The following is a 27,473-nucleotide window of genomic DNA, read 5'->3' on the forward strand; positions in this document are numbered from 1 at the left end:
CTAGCCCACTTGAGCATGTGGCTCTGGCAGACCTTGTTCTTCTCTCCATTCCCTCTGCTTTGCTAAAAACTGTTAGATTACATTCCTAAAGCTAGCCACTAAGGTTTTCCTCCTGGTCACTTCCTCCTCCTGAGGAAAGTCCAGCAATCGAAAGCCCCCTTTGGTTAACCTAATTAACATGTCCAATTAAAGTTAACACCTCATCCTAACACGGGTTTCCCCTTTACCTTTATAAACTGTCATTTGCCTGTGTGCCACATCTGTTTCCTCTCCATCCAGAGGCAGCCCTTTGTCCCTCCAGGACAAATACTCCTACCCTCTTTCCTTATTGCCTTCCCCTTCTCCTTCATCCCCTAACTCCTTAACCACCACATCCTAGCTCATCATAGCACGTAACACATAACCTCCCCTCCTCTTTCTCGTAAAAAATTACACCTGCAAGGTCATTTGCTGCTGTTTTGTGTGTAAGTCAGAGAGCAGCCACTTTAACTTCCCCCCCCCCCACTTAATAAAGGATCTCTGTAAGAAAACAGGTGTTTGGATGTGGTTTGTGCTTAACCCTGGGTCTGGGAGGAAGCCGCTGCTGTTGGGGGGTGGGGTGTCTCTTTCAGGCTTCTCCAACAGAAGTGTTACAGCTTTCCTCGGTGGGGAAAGATTTCCCCAATACAAGTTTGGCAGCTCTGTGGGAATTCCCATGCCCATGTTACAGCTTGGAAGGCTTCTCCAATGGAGCTATTGCAGCTCTGAGGGGGAAGGCTTCCTGGCAGTTTTGAGCCAAGGAGTAACACAAAGTCACACAGCACAACAAACCTCACACATGGTTTATTGGGAGAAATACAAGAGGGTTATTGCCTCTGCTCAAGTGAGAAGCAGCAGGGAACTGAGCAGGAGACAGGTTTATATAGGAAGGAGGAGATTTCCAGGGTGAGAACTGGTGAGATTTAAAGCCAAGCCCAGGGATAGGTGGAATGTTTAGCTAAGGGATTGATGTTTTTTCATGCTCAGAGATTGGTGGGTTTTGATAGGTTTTCAAACCTGGAAGTGGGCTCAGACCTTAACAGGTACAGGGAGAGGTGTACAAACCTACCAGGAGAAATAATTTATTACTAGGCTATGTGAACTCCAAAGTTAGTGATTTAAAAAACTGGCTGGGCGGGGAATTAACCTAAAGCAGCTGGGTGTGTTGGTACGTGCCTTGAATCTCAGTGCTTGAGAGGAAAAGCAGGAGGACCTCTGAGTTTGAGGTCAACCTGGTCCACATAGAGGAACCATTCAAGCTGTAAAACTCAGCCACATACCACTGTAATGGCTAAAGTTATGTTGATAACTAACAATTTTTTTTTGTTTTGCTTTGTTTTGTTTTTCGAGACAGGGTTTCTCTGTAGCTTTGGAGCCTATCCCGAAACTTGCTCTGTATGCCAGGCTTGCCTCAAACTCAAATTCGCCTGTCTCTGTCTTCCAAGTGCTGGGATTAAAGGCATGCTCTGCTGCTAAAGTTAAGTTTAAAATTTTTAAATTTCTGTGCTTAAGAGAACTATAAAGCAAAGTTAGACTTCCAAAAGTTAAGGGCTGTTAAGGGTTAATTGTTTACTGCTGTTTCAGCTTCTGTAATAAATACTTGTTTTGGGCAAGGGGACCTTCTGGTCACATTAGAACAGAATATAACCTTGTATTCTTTGCCTTCAAAAACTCCTGGCTGAGTTGGCTGGGGCTGCATTCAGGAATGAGTGCCAGGTATAGAGATAGTTTAGCGCTAGCGTCTCTTTGAGCTGGGAGTTGGGGGCACACGCCTTTAATCCCAGCACTAGGGAGGCAGAGGTAGGAGGATCTCTGAGTTTGAGGTCAGCCTGGGGTACAGAGGGAGTTCCAGAACAGCCAGTGTTACATAGAAAAACCCTTCTCCAGAAACCAAAACAAACAAAACCTCTTCTTTCTTAAAATTTATTTAACTAACCATACTAACCTTACTTTTTGGCTTCTGTAGTTCTGATTCTAGCTAACTGTTCTTGTTAACTGAAATATGTTAACCCAGAATATTTTTTTGTTGTTGTTGTTGTTGTTTTGCTTAAAATCTCACCCTGAGAAAGGCTTGGTGCTACACCGGGTTCCTGAATATCCAGTGTAGTCACCGGCTGACTAAAGACTCTACTTCTAAGTCCAAGCAGTCTTCTCTGGTGGATACCCCACAACACTAGAACAGGAAGGACTACATAGAAAGGTCCTATCACAAGCAAACAAAAACAAAGAGGTTGAGGCAGGAGTGTAATAGTCTGTCCTGTCCCTTTAAGAGACAAGCCCGACTCCTCAGCACTTCTCATCCCTGCCCACTACCCTAAACCTCTCCACCACTGAGCTTCCCTTCCCTCCCCCTAGTCTCTCTTTTCCAATAAGACCCAGTCATTGTGACTAGGCGCTCTCTTGGGCCTCTTGATTCTCTCTGCCCTGGGGGTCTTCTTTTGTCTCCCTCTCTCTTCCTCTCTTGCTCTGCCCCTCTCTCTTTCACTCATGGCTCAGTCTGTTCTGCTGGCCATGCTCACTATGGCCTCTGTTAGATGCCTCTGGTTGTGCTTTCCCTTACATCTATAATAAAAACCTCAAATTTCATTTGTTTTACATCTTTTGTTAGATCGACTTCAGGTAATCCATGTTTCCCATGCTGTACTAGTGTATAGTGTAATGTCTTTATTATTTCCTTAAAATTCCAGATGCAACCAGGTGGTAGTGGCACACACCTTAAGTCCCAGCACTGGAGAGGCAGAGGGAGGATTGCCCAGTTCACCCTGTAACCTGGCACTTGTGATTTTTGTGTTTAAATACTTGCTTCAGTAGGCATGTGGGATCACGGTTCTGTGGCCCTGATCTATCAACCCCCTTTTTATCCCCCTTCTTGCTGCCCTATATTCAATTTTTAAAAAGATTTGTTTATTTATTTATTTATTTATTAATGTATACAATGTTTTGTCTGCATGTATGTCAGCACGCCAGAAGAGGGCACCAGATTCCGTGGTGAATGGTTGTGAGCCACCATTGTGGTTAATGGGAATTGAACTCAGGACCTCTGGAATAGCAGATGCCCTACATTAGGTATTGCCTTGAGGTATCCTCTTGTGTCTGCTTGGGTTGATTCCGACCCTCGGACCACAACAAAATATGAATGAATTTCGATCCACTCTTCAGGCTCCTACGACAACACCTACGCGCTGCACGGACACCACCAGGAGTGACGCCATTCTTTGCAGGCCCTAGGTTAAATTCAGGCGCCCTGTGACCGGTCCGCCCTCCTGCACAAGGTCCCGCCCCATGAGTGCCCAAACCGAGACACAACTCCGAAATGCATAATCAGTCTCCACCCCTAGGAAGTCCCTACCCGGTTCTTAGCCCGGAAGTCCGCGGGACAGAAGTCCGGAAGTTCGAGAGACGGTTCCCTAGTCCCCTTCCGCTAATTCGGTACGCACCCCTCGGTTCCCGCGCAAGTGTGTGTCCCGAGGCGTTCTGGTTCCGATCGGCTGTGCTTCCCGTTTTCATGTTCGTGCCCTGCGCGGGTCATTGCTTGCGGACCTGGATTGGGCACAGGGCAGGTTGAGCAAACCGGGCGTGTGCACTCCGGAGGAGGAGCGAGCGGAACGGGCCGCTTGTGGAGCTTGTTGGTAACTGAGGCCAGAGGGAGGCGAGTTGTGCGCCTAACTAGGATTCTTGAGGATGTAGGTGGGGTACGAAGCTTGATAGCACCCGAGTATCCAAGGAGCCACTCACAACTGGGGCCTGGGGTGTTGTCTCCAGGGGTCTTGGCCGCAGCGTCCCATTAATTCGGATGCATTTGGGCCATTGTTAGTATGATAGTAGAAACTTAGACACTGGCACTTTCAGTTCCCCTTCTTGGTAGGAAGAGGTGTTTCTGGAAGACTCAGTTAAGGTGCCGGAAGCCTGAGAGCTGCTGGGGGCTAACTGCATAATTTCAAAACGAGGGTTCAGTCAAGGAAAGAATTCTCAGATGGGACTGTGGTTTGGAAGTGAGACCAGGCCTCACTTTCTGGGCTGTGGAGTCCCTGTGCCCATACATAATTGTGGGCTGAGATGGTCTCATGGAGAAAGGAGTTTAAGGTCTGCTGTGGACTTTCCCCTGGCCGCCTGTAAGAGTGGGTGAGGTGCTGTGTGTCTTTCCCAGCCGAGTCTGCTGTGAAGTGAAGCCCAGGTTCCAGGGATGTACATGCAGGTGGAGACACGAACCAGCACCCGCCTCCATCTGAAGAGGGCTCCAGGCATCCGGTCTTGGTCCCTGCTGGTCGGTAAGGCTTTCCAATGTTTCCCAACTCAAATCTTAAAAGTGATATAAACAGTCTCTTTGTATTTTATTAGAAGTTCTTCTCAATATAAGACCTGATAGAGCATGTTTCATTAACCTTGGTGTACCTTTCAGAGGACATGCAGGGTCCCCTTGCATGCTGGGCAAGCTCTCTTAGCACTGAGATGTATTCCAGCCTATCAGTGCGCTCTCTCTCTCTCTCTCTCTCTCTCTCTCTCTCTCTCTCTCTCTCTCTCACTTTTCGAGACAGGGTTTCTCTGCGTAGCATTGGAGCCGGTCCTGGAACTCGCTATGTAGACCAGGCTGGCCTCAAACTCACAGAAATCTGCCTGTTTCTGCCTCCCCAGTGCTGGGATTAAAGGCGAGCGCCACAACCTATCTGCTTTCTTGAGGTCACTAGTTTTTCTTCCATTGACAGGTGATCATGGGTTCACATTTCTCCTTTTCCCTGTTTCCTTCCCCTTCGTTAAGTGTGCTTAGCCTCCTGGACTCTCTCCCCCATCACTGCCTATCAGAAGTCTCTTGCATCTCAGGGACAGCTGCACTTGTGTGGGCTAGGCTGTGCAGAGTTGGAGGTGAGGCACTGGCTGTGGCTTCAGCAGCAGCGTCTCTGTAGTCTGTCCTTATGATTTGTGAAGGTTCTGCATGTTGTGCTCTGTGTTGTATTACAATTCTGTATGTAGTCTTATCTTCATTCCTCATCACATGTGGGCGATACCTACATCTGTCACTTACATTTTCATTGGGTAGCTGACAAGTCTGGTGAATGCCATGGGTCGCATGTCCTGTTTTCATTTTTTAATTGTGTGTATGTGTATCTATGTATGGGTCTATGCAGGTACATTTAGGTGCCTGTGGAGTCCAAAAGAGCATTAGCTCCCTGGAGCTGAAGCTACACGAGGTTGTGAGAGGCCTGATATGGGTGCAGGCACCAATGTTGTCGGACTTTTCTTTAGGCCTCCAGCTCACAAATAACAAGATGGAAACTTATTGTGAAAGTTTGGCTTTTTGCTTAGGCTTGTCCACAGCTAGCTCTTATAACTTAATCTGCTCATGCTAATCTATATTCTGCCACGTGGCCTTTTTACTCTCTTCCATTCTGCATGTCCTACTTGGTCCTTTGCTGGCGAGTGTCTAGATTCATCCCAAGTTCCTTTCACTACCCAGAAGTCCCGCCTATTCTCTCCTGCCTAGCTATGGGCTATTCAGGATTGTATTAAACATCTTCATACAGTGTGATAAAATATCCTACAACAGTGCTGAGAACTGGGGTCCTCTGCAAAAGTAGTCTATATTCTTAACCAATAAGCTACCTTTCCAGTCCCTTTATTTTTTAACGAGTTATTTATTTTATGTATATAAGTATTCTATCTAAATGTTTTCCTGCATGTTGGAAGACAGCATCAGGTGCGATTATAGATGGTTGTGAGCCACCATGTGGGTGCTGGGAATTAAACTCAGGACCTCTGAAAGAGCAGCCAATGCTCCTAACCACTGAGCCATCTCTCCAGTCCCTTGTCTGTGTCACCAACCCTGCACTAGGTACCCGCTGCCCCTGAACAATCTGTCCTGCCGTGAGACAGGCCTGCTTATTGGGGGCTATAGTTAACAAGATAATCCTTCTCTCTCTACAGGAATATTATCCACTGGCCTGGCTGCTGCCTATTACAGTGGAGGTAAAGTATGCTACCCTCTTCAGTTTCCTTGTACTTGGAAATGGGAACACACACACACACACACACACACACACAAATGAGCAGTCCTGGTGTGTGTGGCCTTTGTAGTGGCCTCTGCCTTGCCTTGAGGGATGAGCACAGCCAATGTTTTGCATCTTGAATTTCTTCCTGTTAGAAAGTTGTTTGGCGTTTGCCTGCCGCCATGCCACAGGGAGGAATTATGTGCCCCGAGCTCTATGCCAAGGCTGGATAGATCTACCTATCTCCTAGATGGACTCAGGCAGAGTCTGGGATGCCTATGTCTCCAGCAACCCAGGCAGGCAGAGAAGCACAGTTGACTAAGCCTCTAACCTGCGCTAAAGGAAGGGAAGACTGGGCTGGTAGGACCCCACGGACCTTGGCTCCTTTAGCTAATGGGCTGATGTACGATGTCTGCTTGCAGATAGTCTGGGCTGGAAGCTCTTCTATGTCACAGGCTGCCTGTTTGTAGCTGTACAGAACTTGGAGGACTGGGAGGTAAGATGGCACAGTAGCTCCCTTGCCATTTGGAAGCGTCTGTCCCAGCCCAGAGGCACTGGGTTACCTGGAGTCAGCCCTTGGCTTTGCTTGTAATACCCCTGGACTCTTCTAGAAGCTACTCGTAACTGTTTTCACCAAAGTTCTGTGTTTTTTTGTTTTTTTTTTGTAGACTTGCCTCAAATTCAAAAGTAAGCCTACTGCCTCAGCCTCTTGACAGGCATGAAGCACCACACTCAACTCACAGAAGTTCTTTTTTCTGGAGTTGTTACAAGTCTGCATAGTCCCTGGGCTGGACTGGCTGCACAGGGCAGGGACCTGTGAGAACATGCAGCTAACTCACATTTGGACCAGCTCCCAGGCTCTGAAGTTCAAGGGTTGAGGGCTTCCTCTGACCATCCAGGACCTCACTGCAGGCCCAAGATAGTTAAAAGGAATCAGCAGAACCTGAGTCTGGGAAAAGTCAGGTTGCCTCTGGGGAAGTCCCCTACCCTTAGCCTTGGCTGGATTTCTGCATTATTGCCAGCCTGTCCTTTTGTTCTTTTATTTACCCGGTACTAAGGGATGAAGTTAGGTCCTCATGTGTGCTGGGCAAGTGTTCTACCACTGAGCAGATACCCAGCCTGGTCTTGGTTTCATGCAAGGAGAATTCCATCTGCTTTTCTCATGTGCCCCTCACACACAGGAGTACAAGAGGTCAGACACAGAAGCTGACCCTGGAAGAAAGCCCTGGAGGCTTTGGGGGTTGGGCTTCCAATGGACACCTTGAATCTGTGCTGGTGTGAGTGGGGAGGACGCCTCAGCATCAGCTTGGCCCTCTTCCTGGGGTTCTGTGTGGTCAGCATATATTGGTTTGCAGGAAGCCATTTTCAACAAGAGCACTGGGAAGGTCATCTTAAAGACATTCAGTCTCTACAAGAAGCTGCTGACTCTTCTCAGAGCAGGCCATGACCAAGGTAAGAGTGGGGAGTTGGTCTGGATGGTTCACCTGCTCAGGGAATGATGGGCTCCCGACATATCCTGGCTTACACGTACCCCGCCCTGCATACGGTTGGGTGAGGGCAGTAGGGGTGGGTCACCAGGCGGACCAGCAGGGAGTCATCCTGTTCTTCAGGAACCATTTGGCCTCTCTCAGGTCCGAGTCCTGGACACGATTCCTGTCAGCTATATGAGCCCTGCAGAGAGGATGTGGTCAGAGGAAACCTCCAGCCCTTGAGCTTCTGGGCTTGTGAGCTAAGCCTATGAAGTGACATAGATTACTTCATAGTAGGTCTCTTCCCTGTGTATTCAGCCCAGCCATTGTGCATCCCACAGGACCCTCAGAGTAGGCGTTTAACACTGGGAGTCAGGCCCCAAGGACCTCAGGCCTCTAACTTATATGGAGTGCTGGCGGTACACAGCCGGATGTGGCATTCAGATGTGGCAGTAAACAGCCAATGGAGGCCAGAGCATTGTGGGGATGTGGGTTAGTGCACTGGCTGAACTTTCCCGGCACATCTGAGCGCCTGTCCTCACAGGCAGCAAGCCACGGGGTCAGCCCCGTGTCACTGTCGCAGTGGGATGAGATAGGTTTCTCAGTGGCTCTGGGAAAAGTAGTATCAGCCATGCATTAGTTAGGTAACGGTTTTCCTGTGCAAGGGAATGGCAGGGCTACCCCACTGGAACCAGATGGGTAAAATCAGACAAAAAGGGGTAGCATGAAGATGGCAGCTTGGGTTTAGCGATCTCTTCTGTAGGATTGCCCAGGACAGCCAGCTTCTGTCTAACACTGCATGAGTGATGAGTCTCCTGGGTGTGTTCTTATCCAGAAATTATTCCGGGGCCTGGCAGTGGTGGGAGGCAGAGGCAGGTGGATCTCCTTGAGTTCAAGGCCAGCCTGGTCTACGGAGTGAGTTCCAGGACAGGCTTCAAAGTTACAGAGAAACCCAGTCTAAAAGAAAAATTATTCTGGACCCAGAGTCCAGAATAAGGACTAGCAAACGCCTTTGTCACTGATGTCACTCCTGTTAAGAGCGGGACATCCTGAGGCAGGCTGTCCTACAGCACAGGGGGGAGCATATGGACGACTGCCCATCTGGAAATCCTTCCGTCCCCAGTGGTGGTCCTGCTAAGAGACATCCAGGATGTGAATGTGGAAGAGGAGAAGGTCCGTTACTTTGGGAAGGGCTACACTGTGGTGCTCCGGTTCGCGACAGGCTTTTCCCACCCCCTTACTCAGAGTGCAGTCATGGGCCGACGCAGGTAAGGGTGGTACAGAGTAAGACTGGGCATCCCGTGGTGTTTCCCGGGGCAGCAGGGGAGACGCTGACTGTTTGTAGACAGGAATATGGGGCAGCAGGAGGGATGTGTGTACTTAGGTGCAGCTTTGCTGTGGGCATCTGTAGGGCAGGCAACAAAACAGGGTTGAGGGCTGTGAAGAGTGGGCCGAGGCCAGAGATTCCGGACACCTGGGGTTGTTGTAGGTGTATGGTAGGGGATCAGTGTGGGTCTTTGTGGTGTTATGGGACTGCATTTTTTCCACTGTGACCTGTGACCTGCTTTCTTGATGCTGGCCTAGTGATGTGGAAGCCATTGCCAAACTCATCACCAGCTTCTTGGAGTTGCACCGCCTGGAGAGCCCCTCAGAACGGTCACAGAGCAGCGACAGTGAAGCCGATGGCCCTGGTGACCAAAGCTGACAGCGTGAAGCAGCTGCTGGTAAATGCCACCCATTTCTGACATGTCTCCAACTGACTTGCCCGTTATGAGGGTGCAGGCAGATCTTGTGTGGACCACCTGCCTTTCGCTTGTTTATGCTTCTACGCTTTGCAGAACCATGGGCTGGACATCTTCCACAACCCAGAAAGGCTGCATCTATCAGGATGCGGGAGATGGGTGCTACATCCAGAGGAGGGCAGCAAATCAGAAATGAGTGCCTTCTCCAGAGACAGACTACAGCTCTGGCTTAGGTCACAGCCTGGTCTGGATAAGCTCACCCAAGGGCATCCAAGGTATAAGATGTCAGTCTTTCTTCAGCACAGGCCTAGTGTCTGCCTTGAAGAGGCCCTGCCACCCCAGGCTATGTAGTTAAGGCCCCACTTCATAGTGAGATTGAGACACCCACATGCATGTAAGGAGGACCCACTCCTGTGCACAGTGGTGCCAACTTGTGCTATAAATCCTGATGTCTCCTCTCCTGGACTAGCCCCCCCTCAAGATGGACATTCTTGGTGGTCAGGGGCTTCCCTGAAGGCAGCCTGGCTGCAGAACTCTCAGAGAAGTCAGAGTGCTGCAGACTGCCCCGTTCCTGCCTGGACTGCTGAGAGCCCAGCAGTGTTGGAGCACCACTGTTAGGAACAGAAGGCTCTCCCAACCCAAACTGGGAAGAAGCTGCCAGTGGAGGAAAGGCCACCTCTTCTGGTTTTCTGCAGCCTTTGAGAACCAGGAGCTCCTTTACAGAAACTGAGTCTTAGCCTCCCAAGCCTTGGAAAGACCTGGGGAAGACAGGCACGTGATACATATCCCTACAAAGTGAGGCAGGAAGAAAGTTGAAGGCCAGCCTGGGCACGGTCTCTTCTAACAGAAGCTGTTCCAGCCCCTGATGGCCTTCTATGCTCTTCTAGTTCTGAGGGACTCAAGTCCCCCACAAGTACAGTGTTCACTAAGTTGCCGGGAAGCTTGGCTTCCAGGCCTGAAAGCTGTGGACCTCTGGTCTACACACAGCCCCCAAAGCTGCGCCTATGCCTGGCCAGGTAGAACTGGGAAAACGAGGAGTTATAAACAAAGAAGTCAAGGCAGCCTTGAGGCCACTGTACTGGGCTGGACAGGAATAGTTACGCCAGAACCTTCAACAGGTCTTTTTGAAGTGACTGCTATCAGTTCTGACTTGGGGAATATGGTTGAACATGTCAAAGTAAGCTTTTGTTTTGTTTTACGAGACAGGGTTTCTCTGTGTTGTCCTGGTACTTGCTCTGTAGACCAGACTGGCTTTGAACTCGCAAAGATCTGCCTGCCTCGGCCTCCCAAGTACTGGGATTAAGGGTGTGTGCCAACATTGCCTGGCAGAATGAGTTTTTTTTTTTTGTTTTGTTTTGTTTTTTTTTTTGGTTTTTTCGAGACAGGGTTTCTCTGTGGCTTTGGAGCCAGAATGAGTTTTTTCAATGGTCAAATTAGACAATTTTTTTTCTTCGCAAATGAAGTGTGAAACATAGCCGGTGGGCTCTGACTTGTCACCTACGGGCTCTTAAGGTACTTTAGACAAGGGAGGAGTCTGTCTCTCGGGTGCTGTCCTATCCCTTTCCTCTATTTCCCAGTGCTGGGACTCATTCTTGGGTGAAGGAACGAAGCCCTCTATGAGCCAGGGTGGTGGCAAAAAGCTGATTCAAGTTTCTATAAGTGGGGCTTCTGCTTCTACTGTCTTTTTATTTCATAATAAAGCTCTACATGCAAATTGCAAATGAGGTTCCATGTGCCTTTTTCTGGGTTCTGCTTTGCCTAAGGTACTATTTACAGTTTGGGAGCCTGTCTACACAGGTGTCCAGGGTTCAGCAGGAAGATCACAGGCCCCACGTGGCTGGGCACCGAGGCAGGAATCTTGGTGTTGTCCAGGCTGATAAAAAGGACCCCAGCCCCTCAGGGGTTCTGACCCGTGTCCGCATGAGCTGGGGGGTGGTAGCAGTGGCAGTGGGGCAGCCGCCTCACCCAGGTCCTGCAGCAGACCCTGCAGTCGCTGCATACTTGGAAGCACGTTCTCCTCCAGCCACTCCTCTATGGTGTCTGGGTAGAAGGCCAGCTGCAGGGCTGCCTCCAGCTGCTGCACAAGGTTGCTCCATCTGCTCAGAAGGCTGCAGGCAACAGCAACTGTGAGCTCGACTTGATGAGAATTCCTGCTAAAGCTCAAGTTTACATAACTAAACAATGTCCTCAGCCCCCAGAGCCAGTACTGTTCCATGCCTCAGTTTACCACTGGGATGAAATAAATGACTGGTTGTATTTTAGCAGTACCATGCCTGGCATGAATGGCTCCTGCTGCTGGCAGCACACTGGACTCAGCACAAGTGTATTACCCTAGCTTAGAGTCCTGAACTAGGAGAGGTTCCAGCCACAGGGTGCTCAGCTAGGTTGCACCAGGGAGTTACAGGGCCACCAGGGACCACATGTGGCCTGATTCCAAAGATGAGTCTTGGGTCCATCTGAGTGGCTGATGATGTGTCTCAGGCCAGGAACCACTTAGCTTCTTGCTAATGTTAGGGGCAGTGTTAATGAATTGATAGGCAGTGGTGACCTATCAGTTCATCCAGGATCCACAGCAGCAGTATCTGGGGAACTCTCTTGCCTTAACACTGATAACCATAACCATGGCTACTGTGGGTATTCATAAAGGGACAGGATATTCCAGAGCCTGAGCACTTGGGAGGATGTGATGACGCTGGCTACCTGAGTGCCTCTGGTTGTATGTGCTGGATCATAACCGGGTGAATAAGCTTCCGCCTGCGGTGGTAGGGGCTGAACCAGCCAGTGACATACCTGGAGCAAATCCTGACAGTTAGTGAGCCAGCAGTGGATAAGAGTTAACTGTGGGGAAACTTTAGGAAAATCTTTGTAAAGAACAATGCCGGGAGAAGATGGAGCCGCTTACCTGTTCCGTTCCAGAAGTGTATCCACAGAGCTACGCAGGTGGAGGCTGACTTGTGTGACGAGGGCATGGATGTCACGGCCAGGGAAGGAGCCAGCTCCCTCACTACCAGAGAGTCACACTGAGATGGGTGTTCCCCAGAGGAGGGAGGGGTGGGGCATGTCAGGTAGGATGGGATTACCTCACAGTATCCATTATTTCCAGGCTTGAAACCCCAAGGAAGTGCTCCACTTTCAGCTTAACATCCTCAGCAAAGCCTCCTGAAACCATCCACAGGCAGAAGAGGTCAGAGAGGCCTCCTGACCTTTGGATGCTATGGGTGAAAAGGCACAGCATCTCAGGGGACCCCAGCCAGGCTCGCTGGCTGCTTTTTCATTGAGCATGTGAGAGATGTTTGTTTAAGATCGGGGTGGAACCCAGAATGGTGTGGTAGCAGCATTGTGTGCACGAGCCCGTGGCCTCACTACACACCAAGAATGGTGTGGTAGTAGCGGTAGGTACTGTGTGCACGAGCCCGTGGCCTCACTACACACTAAGAATGGTGTGGTGGTAGCGGTAGGTACTATGTGCATGAGCCCGTGGCCTCACCACACACTAAGAATGGTGTGGTGGTAGCGGTAGGTACTGTGTGCACGAGCCCGTGGCCTCACCACACACTAAGAATGGTGTGGTGGTAGCGGTAGGTACTATGTGCACGAGCCCGTGGCCTCACCACACACTAAGAATGGTGTGGTGGTAGCGGTAGGTACTATGTGCACGAGCCCGTGGCCTCACCACACACTAAGAATGGTGTGGTGGTAGCGGTAGGTACTATGTGCACGAGCCCGAGGCCTCACCACACACTAAGAATGGTGTGGTGGTAGCGGTAGGTACTATGTGCACGAGCCCGTGGCCTCACTACACACTAAGAATGGTGTGGTGGTAGCGGTAGGTACTATGTGCATGAGCCCGTGGCCTCACCACACACTAAGAATGGTGTGGTGGTAGCGGTAGGTACTATGTGCACGAGCCCGTGGCCTCACCACACACTAAGAATGGTGTGGTGGTAGCGGTAGGTACTATGTGCACGAGCCCGTGGCCTCACCACACACTAAGAATGGTGTGGTGGTAGCGGTAGGTACTATGTGCACGAGCCCGTGGCCTCACCACACACTAAGAATGGTGTGGTGGTAGCGGTAGGTACTGTGTGCACGAGCCCGTGGCCTCACCACACAGTCCACGCGGCAAGTGTCCAGGTCAGTCATGGGCAGAGTGCTCTAGAGCACTCCAAACAAACTGCTGGGTGTGAGACCAAGGCAGACACACCTCCAGATTAGCACGAGAGGCTGTCAGGAAGCCAGTGACAGACAGTTCCTTCTTCGTGTTGGGAGGCCTAGGCCCCAGTACAATCATTCCTCAGAAACAGGAAGAGCTAAAGTCAACACCACTAACACCAATGACTTTTCAGTACTGGTGAGGGCTGTCTGCTTGTCTTTCTGCACATTCTAGACATTTACAATGAACAACTGACAGAAAAAAAGCTAAAATAAGACCACTTCTACATCTTTCCTCTACCCCATAGTTGTTAAATGTTTTGGGGGGCTCTCCTGTCCACGTGGCCATCCTTTGAGCGTTGTAAATTCCTACAGTCTTATAATTTAAATGGGCATGGTTTACTTCACCAAGGCCCACTGCCTGCACTTGCTCTGAGCAGTGCCCATGCCTGTCTCCTGCAGTCAGTTGTTTCCTTAGGCCATCTGGGTGTAGGAGCACTGGGAGAAGGGGCTCCTGCAGCAGTGTGCATCGCAGGACACTTATACAGCAAAGACACCTTCTGCATCTGCACCTGAAGCATGAATTTCTTATGTAGGTTTTCTAAGTCTGTGGGGCATGTCCGTTCTAACTTCCTATCTACCTGCAGCTCAGGCTAAGGATCTGGGTGTAGGCAATCCCAGACCAGTGGCAGACAAGCAAGTGGACGGACTGTAAACACGAGTCTTCTTCCCCTGAAAAGGACTGCAGTCCAGATGGAGCTGGCCAATGAATGGTCAAGGGAAACCAGCACCTGGCTTCCCACTTCCTGTAAGCTAAGGGTAGGTGAGAGGCCTAAAACTGTTGACTGGGACATACCATGCACAAGTGACTGTAGACAGGCAGCCAGAGAAGGGATTCCCACAGGAAGCAGCTCACACAGCACAGAGAAGTGGTCGTACCTACGTCCAGAAGAAGAGTATTCAGCGCCACAGCCCTCAATTCATCTTATCATGATGAAGATGCCATGATCTGGGTACTCTTTCTCCTGTTTGAGGGGTTCCAAGGCTGAGACCCACTGTGGGCAGCCTGGTGTATCCCATTACCTGGCTTAGGGTTCCATGTCATGGGATTTTACATTAGGTTTCTTATGATGCCCTAGGGAGGAGCCTGTGTGGGGAAAGAGGCCGTGAGCACTTGGGTCCACTCCACAGTGTCCACTTGAGGTGGAGCATCTGTAGTCTTTATTACCCCTTTTCTGTGGTCTGCATCCTATCTATCGACCTCATGCTTTCCCCTAAGGCCCAGCAGGTCATCTGACCCCTCTGGTGCTGGGCAGAGAACCTCCTGGTCTCAGTTTCTTTAGCTGTAAGGGGTAGAGAGATGTTCCTCGAGTGTGACAGGTGAAGGCTGATCAAAGAGCCAGGGACCAGAGATCACATCAGCCCCCTCAATTTTCCTTTACCTCTGTGAGTCACTAGCCACTATGCAAGGCATAGAAAGGCTTCACTCTGTGTGAGTCTTGGTTTAACTCACACCCTAGTGCACTCTACTGGAATGGCAAATGCTTGATAAGTCTTCATGAGCCATGAGCAACTCTTACAAGCACACTAGACAGCCTCACCTGGCTGAGAACTCTGCTCTGTAGTCACATTTTGGAACCTGTGAAGGCTCCATGGGACACCTTTCCAGCTCTTCTAGCAAAATTGCCAGCTTCGACTGGTCCAGCTCAAAGGTTGGAACCTGATGCTAGGATTTGGCCAGAACCAAAGACGGGGTTCATTCTATTTTTCAAAGGGTGTGACATCCTAAAAGAACCAGAACTAATCTTCATGCTGAGACATGTGAGACATGGGGTATCATTCATGGAACATGCAAACCACAGAGACTAGAGGGCCGCGTGCTTGTGGTTCTGAGCACTTCAGTGTTTCCTCAGCCACGAGGGAATGAAGAGCATGAAGGGCAAGGCCAACATTGACAGGCTGCCATCATGGGTGAGGGGAACTGTTCTCCACACTCAGCCTGACCTTACCTCTGCCAGCCAGTCAGAATGATTCCTTGCAGAGTATCCACTGGCCCACTGACCGCCACCTGGAGCCACTGCTCATGGTTTCTAACGTGGTGCTCAATAGGCGGCAGGGCCTGACTTGCCCCGGTGGCCCCCTTGAAGGCACTGGCAGCCCACAGCCTCTGGAAGCCACACTCCTGGTACTTTCCCATGAGGAAGACTAGATAAGAAAACAAGCCGATGAGCAGCTCTTACAGAGAGAGGCCCTGGATACACAGCCTAACCAGAGCAGCCCAGAGCTGCTACCCTAGCAGAGAGGAGACTCCATTCCCATATGGCCCGTGATTTATCACTCATTGGGAATAAACTTTTCAGGAAAGAACCTGGGATGATCTGGAGCCAGCAGGGGATCTCATGCCAGCACAGGGGGCTTTGCATGGCCCTTCTGTTCCATGCTGGTCAGCCAAATGAGGAGCCTGTATTCCCAGGCTGAAGAGTTCATGTTACAGGGTCATGGAGGACTAGGAAACAATCATGCAGGCACATGCACCAGGAGCAACCTGTACTAACTTTTGCTGTGGACATCCAGGTCAGCTCCATAGTCCCAGAGCACAGGCTCCACCAGTTGAGGCACCCCAGATGCTGTCAACAGAGCAAGGCCATGAGTGTGGGAAAGACCAGTCAGGTCACACCCCTACTCCTTACACGTATCTGTTTTATACAGGGGTCTCACTTTGCTGCCCAGGCTGGCCCTGAAATCCAATCCTCTTGCCTCACCTTCCTAAGTACTGAGATTACAGTCATGTGTCACCATGCTCACCTCTGGCATATTCTTTTAATGCTAAAGTGGGAAAACAAACATCTTCTCAGGTCTAGTGGGTTCTCAGTACAGCTTACAGAGCTATAAATGGTGTTTGTAGCTGCCTGCTTTTGTGAAGAGGGACTCCTACACTCTCCTCCGAGCTGCTGGCTTTGCGGCCTCAGGGAACTGGAACACATCTCTAATAGGAGCTGATTCTAACCCATTAATGTAAAACATACACTAGCCGGGGCTGGAGAAATGGCTCAGTAGTTAAGAGCACTGACTGCTCTTCCAAAGGACCTGGGTTCAATTCCCAGCACCCACATGGCAGCTCACAACTGTCTGAAGATCCAGTTCCAGGGAATCTGACACCTTCACACCAATGCACATTAAATAAACCATAAAAAATGTTTAAAAAAAACATACACTAGTCTCAGGGTTCAGTGGAGCTAGGTGGCGTGTCTAAGTGCTGTCTCCCAGGCTGGAGCTAGGTGGTTATGGGTCTAGGTGCTGTCTCCCAGGCTAGAGCTACATGGTGTGTCTAGGCGCTGTCTCCCAGGCTGGAGAAGGTCAGGTTCAGTGGAGCTAGGTGGTATGTCTAGGCACTGTCTCCCAGGCTGGAGAAGGTACTCTTCAGCTCTCATCTCCAAGCTTTGGGACAGTGTGAACTTTTAACCCTGGCATCTACAAGGCTAGTCACAGGGTACACATGGGCTCTCAAAAGCCCTGGAAGCACTGGACAGTCCCACGGCCCCTCTGGGCCTGCCGACAGTCACACCAATTTCTGGCCCGCAATCCTGCAAGGCTGCACAGTAACTTGAAGGGAGGATTAAACCCCGCATTTTTGCTGGAGCACACACATTAAGAGCTCATTTCCAAGGCCTCTGGGACTTGAGGTCTTGGGCAGCCACATGTAAGCCCCCATCCACCAGGCCCTGCCAACCTTTCAGCTGTTCCTGGGGGATGTCCCGTAGCATGTCATCCCACACCAAGGGTGTTGTGCCAGGGTGCTGTGCCAGCACATGGCTGGCTACTGCCTGCATGTGGGACAGACACAATTTTGCAAGGCTGTTCTGTTCCTGCTGTAGCCACTGTTTTGAGGTCTCCCCCTCGCCCAAGTAGTACACCTAGGAGGAAGAAACAGGATGGGATTGCGTCTGCTGCCATCCTTTGGACAGAGGAGACTAAGAAGGAGCTCAGCTTCCCTGGTCTCTAAAGGAAGATTCACTCTTGGGTTCACAGCAGCTCTGCTCAGGTCACCCTATTACTTCAGTGAAGAGTGGATGGATGTGTCCCACTGCGCCATGGCTATTCCTGGCACATGTGATGATGCTGATGGGACTTGTCCTGCACTCACAATGGGAATGAAAAAGCCAGACACAGAAGGCAACATGTGGTGTGATTCCATCTGTGAAATGTACAGACATATTTTTTTTTCTGAGACAGGGCTTCACACACAGATTATGGATTGTATTTTGCTCCTTTTCCTCTTTTTGTTTTTTTATCTGGTGTGCATTGGTGTTTCGCCTGCATGTATGTCTGTGCAAGGATGTCAGATCCCCTGAAACTAAACTTACACAAGTTGTGAGCTGCCATGTGGGTGCTGGGAATCAAACCCAGGTCCTCTGGAAGAGCAGTAGTGCTCGAGCCCCCTCCTCTTCTTTTTGGAGGCAGGATTTCCTGTATCCCAGGCTGGCTTGTAATTCAGTGCTGTAAGGTGCTGGGTTTCAAGTGTGTATCCTCAAATCTTACTTTCAGATTTATTTTGAGATACCACAGCCCAAGCTGTGTAGCCCAGGCTGGTCTCAAATTTGTGGCAATTCTCTTGCCCTAGCCTCCAAGTGCTAGGATTATAGGTGTCAGCCACCATGTCCAGCTCTAATTTTCTTTTAAAAGAGGAAATCTCAGCCGGGTTATGGTGGCGCATGCCTTTAATCCCAGCACTGGGGAGGCCAGAGACAGGAGGATCTCTGTAAATTTGAGGCCAGCATGGTCTACAGCAAGTTCCAGGACAGGCTCCAAAGCTACAGAGAAACCCTGTCTCGTGGCGGGGATGGGACATGGGGAGGAAATCTCAGAGTTGACCGCCTACAAACCCAGGCTGTGGTCTTTGTCTCAGAGCTCCTCCAGCACTGCCCACATCTGGAATTGGGCCAGATGAGAAGGGGTAGAGACTAGCCACTGGGCAGGCTAGGTAGGAGGACACACCACAGAGACACCAGGGGAACAAGATCCAAACATAACAACACTTTCTCCTCTCAACACCTCAAACTGCATTTCTTTTGCTAGAACAGTCTGAAAGGGCATGGATTTGTTCACGGCAGGAGGAGGAGGAGGAAGTAAAGAAGTCTGTCCCTCTGGACAGTAGTGACATCTGGTATGTGTGGTCCTTACTTGGGCTCTGTGTAGGACTGCCTATGCCAGGTGACACTCCTCTCCAGAGAGGTCATCTAGGACAGGTCCATAATTAGGGTTATCTCCTTGGCAATCCCGGCCTTTATTCTTTAGTGTTTGGACTATTTCTCTATTTAAAAGAATCCATAGTTCCTGGCACAGTGGCACACGCCTGTAATTCTAGTGTTTGGCAGGTTGAGGCAGAAGCATCAAAAGTTCAAACCAGCCTAGATAATGTAATGAAACTGTATCTCAAAAATTTTTAAATTAAATTTAACCAAAAGAAAACAAAGAGGGGGCTGGAGAGATTGCTCAGAGCACTGGAAGCTCTTCCAGAGGACCCAGCTTTGATTCCCAGCACCCACAGGGTGGCTCATAGCCATCCGCAGTCCCAGGCAATCCTGACACCCTCTTCTGGCCCCTGAGGGTACCAGGCACACACAGACATGGTACACAGACATATATGCAGGCAAAATATCCATACACATAAAATAAATAAGTAAATAAATAAATTTAAAAAAAAAAGACAGGAAAGAAAGAAGCCATGACAGGGGACAAGGTGTCTGAAGAAAAGAGGCTGCAGACCTTGAAAGCGAAGGTACTCACCTCATCACAGCCAATGTGGAGCCACCGGGCACCCCTGTGCAGCCCCATGATCTGGTCAACCATATCTTTTACCAGTGCTAGCGACTCAGCCTCATGAGGGTTCAGGGTGTTGGGGAAGAGAGCCACTTCACGGAGGTGTGCAAATGCTGCATGCTTTAGCACAAACTATGGAGAGACAAGGGGGGGGGGAGCTGGTGCTTAAGGACCCTGGTCCCATGATGTCTCTGGCAAGAGTTACAAGCTTATGTTGCTTAACTGACAGTGTGCCTGAGGGCCAGCTGGGTGGCCTGCAAAGGTGACTCCTGTCTCTTCCAGATGGCTGCAGCTGAGACAGCTTGAGAGCCTGCGGGGCAGTGGCCTCTAACTGTGCTTGAGCTGGGTTCTAAACCCTCTAGCTGGTTCCTCAGCAGCCTCTTCCCTTCTCCCTTCCCTGTTTGCCTCCCTCTCCCTTTTCCCCCCTTCTTCCAAGTCTCCGTGGTGTTGGGTCTTTATTTAACGCAAGGCTTTGCATGTGCTAAATAAGTTACTTTACTAGATGACTTACTAGTATCTCTAGCTTCTTTTTACTTACATGGGTGTTTTGCTTGTTAGGGTTAGGGGTCTGTGCACCATGTATGTCTAGTGCCCATGAGGCCAGAAAGAGGGCATTAGATCCCTTAGAACTGGAGTCACAGGCAGTTTTGAGCAACCTTGTGCGTGCTGGGATCAAACCTGGGTTCTCTGGAGGAGCAGCCAGTGGTCTTAACAGCTCCAACCCCTCCAGTCCTTTTTTCTTTTTAAATTTTATTGTAGAGGAATGACTGCAACTGCATCCTCTAAGTCATTAAATCAACACCAGGTTTGCTTCTCAGTTGTCTTACATGTGAGAAATAATTTTGAACACTGGTAAAAAGACACAAGCAGAAAATGCAAGGCTTCCTTCCTTCCTTCCTTCCTTCCTCCCTCCCTCCTTCCTTCCAGAGCTGCCCTGACCAAGTGTGCTCTCTGGCTGCTGACAGGCTGGTGCTGCTGAGAAGAGGGGCTCAGGCAGCATGCCTATGCCTATCCTGTTAGGTCCTGCTGCCTCACACTGGAGCCCAAGTCCAATCTCTGAAACCCACACCCACACCAGTAATTTCACTCCTCCTGCTCACCTCCATGTGTCCAAATGTCTGCACCAAGGGAACCACTTCCAGCTCATTGAGCTTGGCCAGGCGCAGGATCTCCGCAACTTCAGAGGGGCTGGAGTGATAAGAGCACAGAGGCCTGTGTCAGTCCAGTCAGTCCTTCCCCGCCCCTTTGCATCTTATACGGACTGGTCACAGGGTCATCCTGCACAACAGGGGTTGACAGACTGGCCCAGGAGCAAAATTAACTACTTACCTGCTTTTATATAGCCTTAACCTAAGAAAGGGTCCCTTCAGCCCCCTCACCCCGATTTTATTTTACTCTGAAAGACAAACAAATATTCACTGTTTGGAACACAGCAAAGCACAGCGAGCAGGCAAACCTACACCATGTGCAGGTGCACTGGGGAACTGGACACCCAGAGCCATACTGCCCTCGAGCGTGGTGGTCACTTTCCGCAGCCACAGAACATGGCCTTTGGTTTGTTTGGGACTTTTTGAAACAGGATGGCAGTCCATGTTCCTGCCTGGGCCATTCGAGACTAGCATAGGCAGTTATTCCATGCCTAACTAAAGAATCAGCAATGACCACATCTACACCCCCCCGACCCTCTGCTTGGGATCAAACCCAATACCTTGTGTATGCTAGGTCAGCACTCAGTAACCACTGAGTTACATCCCCGGCTTCACCAATTCAGTAACTAAAATGACATTGCAAAGTTGTTTTAATCTTTTTTATATATATATTTATTTATTATATATACAATATTCTGTTTGTGTGTCTGCCTGCAGGCCAGAAGAGGGCATCAGATCTCATTTCAGATGGTTGTGAGCCACCATGTGGTTGCTGGGAATTGAACTCAGGACCTTTGGAAGAGCAGGCAATGCTCTTAACCGCTGAGCCATCTCTCCAGCCCCCTTAATCTTGATTTCTATAAGAGGCTTAGTATTTTCCCACCTGCCTATTCATTCCAAGGTTCAAATCAAACTGTGAGAAGCTGGGGAGATCACCCAGTGGTTGAAATGCCTGTTGCATAAGCAAGAGAACTAGAGTTCAGACCCCTGGACCCAGGTAAGTGCTGGGTGAGCATGGTGGTCCATCTGTAATCCCAGTGCTCAGAAGGCACAGACAGGCAATCCCAGAGCAAGCTGGCTTGCCAGATTAGCCAAAATGGTGTGTTCTGGATTCAACCAAAGATGCTGCTTCAACAAATAAGGTGGAGAGTGATAAAGTCTTGGGACGTCAGGCCTCCACATGTACACATCCACCCCTACACACGTGAATGCAAACACAACACACACACACACACGAGACAGACACATAAACACATGAGAAAAAAATCCAATTGTGGCCTTAAAAGCAGCCCAGTTCCAGCTGCCCCATGACTTCTTACTCTTCCCCATAGAGTCAGAGCAGGTGTTCATTCTCTCTTTTAAATGCTTCTTGACCACCTTTAATGTGTATGTTTTACTTAAAAACTACTCCCTGCATGTGTGTGTGTGCTCACGTTCTGTGTGTGCCATGTGCTTGTGGGAACCTGAGGAAGTTAGAAGAGAACACTGGATTCCCTGGAGTTACAAGTGGTTGTGAGCCAGGACATGAGTCCTGGGAACCAAACCCAGGTCGTCTGTAAAAGCAGAAGTGCTCCTAAACACAAAGACACCCCTCCAGCTGCTCAATGTTTTACTTACATAAATTTTTTTTGATATGAGTGTTTTGCCTGTATACCACCATTTTGTTTGTTTGTTTTTTCTCTGTGTAAAAACCCTGGCTATCTGGGAACTCAATTTGTAGTTCCAGATGGCCTCAAACTCACAGAGATCCACCTGCCTCTGCCTTCCAAGCATTGCGATTACATGCTACACCACCACTGCCTTGCCAGCTTTGTTTTTGAGACAGAATTTCACTCTGCAGCCAAAGCCGACCTTTGACTTTCAACAATCATCCTATCTCAGCCTCCCAAGTGCTGGGAACACAGGTGTCAGCCACCATACCAGGCTACATGTTTTATTTTTGTAACCAACATATAAATAAAGACATATGCTTAGAAAGTCAGAAAAGGAATGTAAGCTATTAGACTCCAATTACCCACCCACAGTTCTGCACAAGCCACCCTTCTTGGAGGCCCTCACGCCCCCTGAGCACCCTCTGCTAGCTCTGATACCTGTAGGCATGCTTGGCCCGCAGCAGCATCAGGCGGCCCTCATAGGGAAACATGTCTTCATACTCAATGAGAAGACCATTTGCACCGAGTGCGTGGAGTAGGGGAAACACCTGGAGAGAAACGGGTTAAAAGTGGCAATCTGAACAACGAAGGACTTAGCTGAATGCGCACCTTTTTCCTTTCTAAGTTCTGGAGAGGGATGGGAACTGATATTCATTTAGGAGGGGGGCGGGCACAGTGCCTATGTGAAGATCAGAGAATTGGGGATATGGTTTTCTTCTTCCTTTATAAAGGGTCATCAGGTTGGCAGGACTCACTAGCCCCTTGAGCAGATTTTTGGTTTTTCAAGACAGCGTCTGTCTGTGAAACAGTGCTAGCTGTCCTGGAACTCACAGAGAGATCTGACTGTCTTTGCTTCCTACTTATATGACGTTATTTTGAGATAGGGTATCATACTGCACTCCAGGCTGGCCTAGAACTATGAAGCCCACACTTGCCTCTTCCTGTATCAGCCTCTCACTGATAACAAATACTGTGTTTTAATTTCAAATTTATTTGCTAAAAATCACCAACATTTGTTCTGTGTCTGACTGTATTTTCAAATGTCCCTTAGCATATCTACATTCCATTTTCCTGAAGCTGGTCGTTAGCTACAGTCAAGTTAAAAATATTGCATTTGTTTATGTGTGTGTGGATATATACGTATGTATGTATGGGGACACACACACACACCAGACCCTAAGTACAGTCAGAGGACACCTTGCAGGAGTCAGTTCTCTCCTTCCAGCTGTGGGGCCTAGGGATCACATTCAGGTTGTCAGGTTTAGTAGCAAGGGACTTTATCCACTGAGTCATGTCGCTGACCATGTCTTTCAAAGCCAGGCTTCATTCTCTGGGCAAGACTATTTCCAAAATGGCACCGGAGGGGGCACATCTGACAGGAGTTCAGATGGCACTGGCCAGACCTCCATGGACCTTCTTCCGGGGGGCACTGCCCGAGTCACTGCAGCTAGCATGCCAGGAGGATTACTAAGTCAGAGATCTCCTTGTTCCTTCCTCTCCCCTTTTCAGTAGTAGGGATATGATATGAGTTGAAACAGGGGCTCTCGTGTAGTAAAACCTGGCCTCAAAATCACTAGTAGCTGAGGATGACCTTGAACTGACCTTCCTGTCTCCACCTCCTAAGTGCTAGGATCTGCTCTGTCATGAACCACCTTGCTTGCTTGCTTTCTTCCTCCCTTTCTTTCCCTTCCTTCCTTTCCTTTTTTTTTTTTTTTCTTCAAGACAGGGTTTCTCTGTAGCTTTGGAGCCTGTCCTGGAACTAGCTCTTGTAGACCAGGCTGGCCTCAGACTCACAGAGATCCACCAGCCTCTGCCTCCCAAGTGCTGAGATTAAAGGTCTTTACTACCACTGCCAAGCACCACCTTTTTTGAGACAATGTCTCATGTAGTTCAGGATCAATGCTGGCCTTGATCTCCGGAAGCTCCTGCCTCTACTTCTCCAGTACTGGGATTACAGATAAGTGCTACTATGTTCATGCTGAAGAATATATTTTATTAGAGGACGGTTGTAAGAAATGATCACACATGAAATAGCTTCAAATAACAGGAATTTTCTCTCATAGTTCTTGAGGCCAGGAAATAGCAGGACATCCTTCTTGTCTCTTACTGTAGTTAAAACTACCCTTCATGTTCACTGATCTGTGACTGTCGTTCCCATCTCTTCTGTTGTCACAGGTGTCCTTCTTACATGTCTTTTTCTCTTCCCTGCATCTAAAACCTCCGCTTCTACCTGAGTTTAGGTCCCTAACACTTATGTAAAAGCCAGGTATGAGCCGGGCGGTGGTGGCGCACGCCTTTAATCCCAGCACTCGGGAGGCAGAGGCAGGTGGATCTCTGTGAGTTCGAGACCAGCCTGGTCTACAAGAGCTAGTTCCAGGACAGGCTCCAAAGCCACAGAGAAACCCTGTCTCGAAAAACCAAAAAAAAAAAAAAAAAAAAAAAAGCCAGGTATGGGGGTGTATGCCTGTAACCCCAGCACTGGCAGGGTAGAGACAGGCAGATTATGGAGTTTATCTGAAATGGTGAGTTCCAGGTTCAGTGAGAGATCCTGTCCCCGCCCCCAAAAAATACAGTGATAGAGGAAACCAGCTGTTGTTGACCTATGATCTCCCCATGCACACACATGGGTAAGTGTACAGTGTGCTTCCCCAGAACATATACCTCACACACAATTCACCTTTTTAAAAAGTAACTCTTATTTATTTATTCATTTAATTTTTATGTGTGTTGGTTATTTGGCCTGCATGTGTCTTTTTTTATTTCATGTGTATTAGAGTCTTGCCTGCATGTCTATCTGTGTGAGGGTGTGGGATACTCTGAAACTGGAATTACAGGCAGGAATGAGCTTCCGTGTGGGTGCTGGGAATTGAATCTGGGTCCTCTGCATGAGCAGCCAGTGCTCTCAAACACAGAGTCATCTCTCCAGCCCCTTAATCCACCTTTTTTATTCAGACTCATAGAAATCAAGTAGGACCTCATCTTAACTGGCCAACTCTCTATGGACTGTTTTCGGGTCAGATCACTGTACAGGCACTAAGTGTTAAGACTTGAATTTCTCTTTCTGGTGGATACAGTTCAGTCCCAACAAAGACGTCGTGGTTTCTTCTGTTCTTTGTGCCATCCTGGTTGTTCTCTCTGGTTTTGAGGGGCAATGGGAGGAAAAGAAAAATCTATGCTATGTCGCCGCCCTGCCTGATCCAGGGTCCCCACGGTTATGTCACAGTGCCCACTGCCACAGAGGAAAAGGTGCTTATCTAGAGGCAAATGGAGTCCTTACCTCAGAGAGGTACGAAACCTTCGGAGGTGCTCCTTTAAGGTCCAAATGAACGAATCTCATCTTAAACGGCGTGGCACATGACATGTTGCTATTTTTTTTTTTTTTTTTTTTTGGTTAACTACTATAGCAGAATCTTCATGTGGGACTTCTTCCTGGTAGACAGAGCTCAAGTTACAACTCAGGAGCAGAGGCAGCCCCTCCCCCTTTCTTTTTCAGTTCTGATAACAGCCAAGTTTCCTCTACTACACCAGAGGAAACTCATTTTACTAATATGAAAATAAACCGAAAAGTTTATCCCCGTATTCAAATACAGTATTTGTGTATTGCCCCCAAATAGAAAACCATTGATTTCCTTGTGAGATAATTATGATTTATAGCAACCAAAAAACTCTGCAAGCCCAGCAGTGGCAAACACCTGTAACACCTTTCCCACTTCACCCCCACCGGAGGAGGGAACAATGGAAGTTTAAGGCTTGCCTGGGCTATAAAAGAAAGTCAAAGTTAGCCTTGGCAACTTAATGAGACCCTGTCTCCATATTAATAAGTAAAACAAAGCCCGGGGATATAGTTTAGTGACACAACACTTGTCCAGCATGCATAAGGCCTTAGGTTCAATTCCTAGTACTGAAAACATAAGGCAATGATAATTTGGGGGCGGGATAGGAAGTGTGGCTAGCTCCATGGAACAGCACTTGCTCCCTATGCCAGAAGCCCTGGGGATAATAATAACTTGAAAAGGGAATAAGCTTTACACATGCCGGAGCTAAGTGTGGTTTGCATTAAAATTAATTTCTGGATGATACTGACGCTGCCAGGAACTTAAAGAAACAGCTGTATATCTTTTACAAAACCACAAAGGATTATAAAGGAAAGGAGATGATGCATTCAGTTCCACGATTTCACCTGCTGGTCCTGTGCAAGGACTCAAAGCCTTAGGGGACCCGCCCCGCCCACTCGCAGCCAGGAAATACTTGTCCAAGAGGCAGGACTGGCAGTTCAAAGTTCCTGACCGGATTCTCAGTGCAGCTTTGAGGGAAGAGGTTGGCGGCCGTGGGAGACAGGCCATCCTGGTACAGCCCACCGTCCGGCTGCGGGCTTGACTCACCCACTCCGGAGCCTCAGCACTGCGCGGCACCGCTCCGAGGGGTCGCGGACCTCCAAAGGCGCCCCAAGCAGTGGCGCCCAGGGCCGAGAAGGCCACGCCCTCCCCCACTCGGCCTCCGATTGCTCACGTCTGGCCGCGACCAGGCCGAGGGCCGAGCGCGTCGCTCCCGCGTCCCCGCACCGCGTCCGCCTCGCGCTCGCTGTCGCGGCTGTTGCCCCGGGTTTAGCGGCTCTTGTGTCCCTCCTGGCTCCGCGGCGGCCCGGCCCAATGGCGCCTCAGCGGAGGGGACCACCCAAAGTTCCCGAGGGAAGTAGTGCAGCCGAGCGCCGGCGCGCGAACAGGTAGAGAGGACGGCGGGAGGCTGCCAGCAATAGCGTGCGGGCCTGACTGGCGGCGTGTGGGCGTGGTTATTCCGGAGGCGGAGCCTCGCGGGAGGTGGGCGTGGCAGGAGTGGGCGTGGTCATGGCAAGCCGGCGTGGTGTGGGATGGGTCCAGCCCTATTGCAGTGTGATCAGGCGGGCGTCACTTAGAGCGCGTGGTCTGGAGTATTCTGCTGCAAATATCCCACGGTGGGATGTCCGCGTGGCTGCCCACCAAGGAGTTCTGCAGACCCTGCCAACAGGGAGCTTCATCCTTGAAGTGGGTTTGAGTGAGCAGGTTTCTCTCACGAGTGGGTATTTCTGGGCCTTTATGACTCCCTTCTGCTGTGTGTCCCATCTCCCCACGTTTGCCGGTTACTTCATCCCGGCCTTTCACACTTCACCTGCCCGAAACTGACCTTGTGGGCTTATGACAAACCTATACCTGAATCCAAAGGATGGAGCGTTTGAGGACAGGGACCCAGCTCTTGACAACTCCGCGTGTATTTCAAGACCTATGGCCCGTGAGACCTTTCCTGAACAGCACTACGCATATATCCCAGTTATACACAGAGATCTGTAGAGACACAGACCACGCAGAACTGGGTCATAGGGGCATCAACTTATACATCATTTCTGATATTCTTTTGTGCTGTTTTTCTGGCCCCAGATTTATGATTCGAGTTAAGTGGATTCGATTCGTGCAAGTTGGTTCAAGTGCACATGTATTCTTGTAGAGACACGTGCTTG

General features: G+C 49.6%; 3 protein-coding genes across 9 annotated transcripts in view; 2 read left to right on the forward strand and 1 right to left on the reverse strand.

Moving 5' to 3' along the window:
* The first annotated feature begins 3,386 nt into the window (after window positions 1-3,386).
* On the forward strand, window positions 3,387-10,931 carry Cybc1 (cytochrome b-245 chaperone 1). 3 transcript variants are annotated; one of them, XM_075989750.1, is made up of 7 exons: window positions 3,387-3,447; window positions 4,166-4,286; window positions 5,938-5,979; window positions 6,422-6,495; window positions 7,355-7,451; window positions 8,592-8,736; window positions 9,053-10,931. In XM_075989750.1, exons 2-7 carry the CDS (start codon window positions 4,202-4,204, stop codon window positions 9,171-9,173), a joined length of 564 nt encoding a protein of 187 aa, XP_075845865.1. In that variant the 5' UTR covers window positions 3,387-3,447; window positions 4,166-4,201; the 3' UTR covers window positions 9,174-10,931. The 3 variants fall into 3 exon arrangements, with proteins under 3 accessions (XP_075845865.1, XP_075845863.1, XP_075845864.1); XM_075989748.1 differs by having other exon boundaries at window positions 3,442-3,647; XM_075989749.1 differs by lacking the exon at window positions 3,387-3,447 and adding an exon at window positions 3,537-3,667.
* Hexd (hexosaminidase D) lies at window positions 10,877-26,504 on the reverse strand. 5 transcript variants are annotated; one of them, XM_075989744.1, is made up of 13 exons: window positions 26,365-26,504; window positions 25,260-25,411; window positions 22,421-22,530; window positions 20,283-20,370; window positions 19,150-19,314; window positions 17,093-17,186; window positions 15,918-15,989; window positions 15,372-15,567; window positions 14,219-14,301; window positions 12,291-12,369; window positions 12,113-12,214; window positions 11,911-12,000; window positions 10,877-11,318 (listed from the first exon to the last, which is right to left on the reverse strand). In XM_075989744.1, exons 2-13 carry the CDS (start codon window positions 25,341-25,343, stop codon window positions 11,000-11,002), a joined length of 1,482 nt encoding a protein of 493 aa, XP_075845859.1. In that variant the 5' UTR covers window positions 25,344-25,411; window positions 26,365-26,504; the 3' UTR covers window positions 10,877-10,999. The 5 variants fall into 5 exon arrangements, with proteins under 5 accessions (XP_075845859.1, XP_075845857.1, XP_075845860.1 ...); XM_075989742.1 differs by having other exon boundaries at window positions 17,093-17,276; XM_075989745.1 differs by lacking the exon at window positions 19,150-19,314 and having other exon boundaries at window positions 17,093-17,276.
* Ogfod3 (2-oxoglutarate and iron dependent oxygenase domain containing 3) overlaps window positions 26,279-27,473 on the forward strand; it is a 29,219-nt gene continuing 28,024 nt past the window's right edge. Inside the window, exon 1 of the mRNA XM_075989747.1 lies at window positions 26,279-26,705. Coding sequence (XP_075845862.1) covers window positions 26,632-26,705 — 74 coding nt within the window. The 5' untranslated portion in view covers window positions 26,279-26,631. The remainder of the gene's footprint in view (window positions 26,706-27,473) is intronic.

Source organism: Microtus pennsylvanicus, chromosome 11 (genome assembly GCF_037038515.1).
Source record: "Microtus pennsylvanicus isolate mMicPen1 chromosome 11, mMicPen1.hap1, whole genome shotgun sequence".
Lineage (NCBI taxonomy): Eukaryota > Metazoa > Chordata > Mammalia > Rodentia > Cricetidae > Microtus > Microtus pennsylvanicus.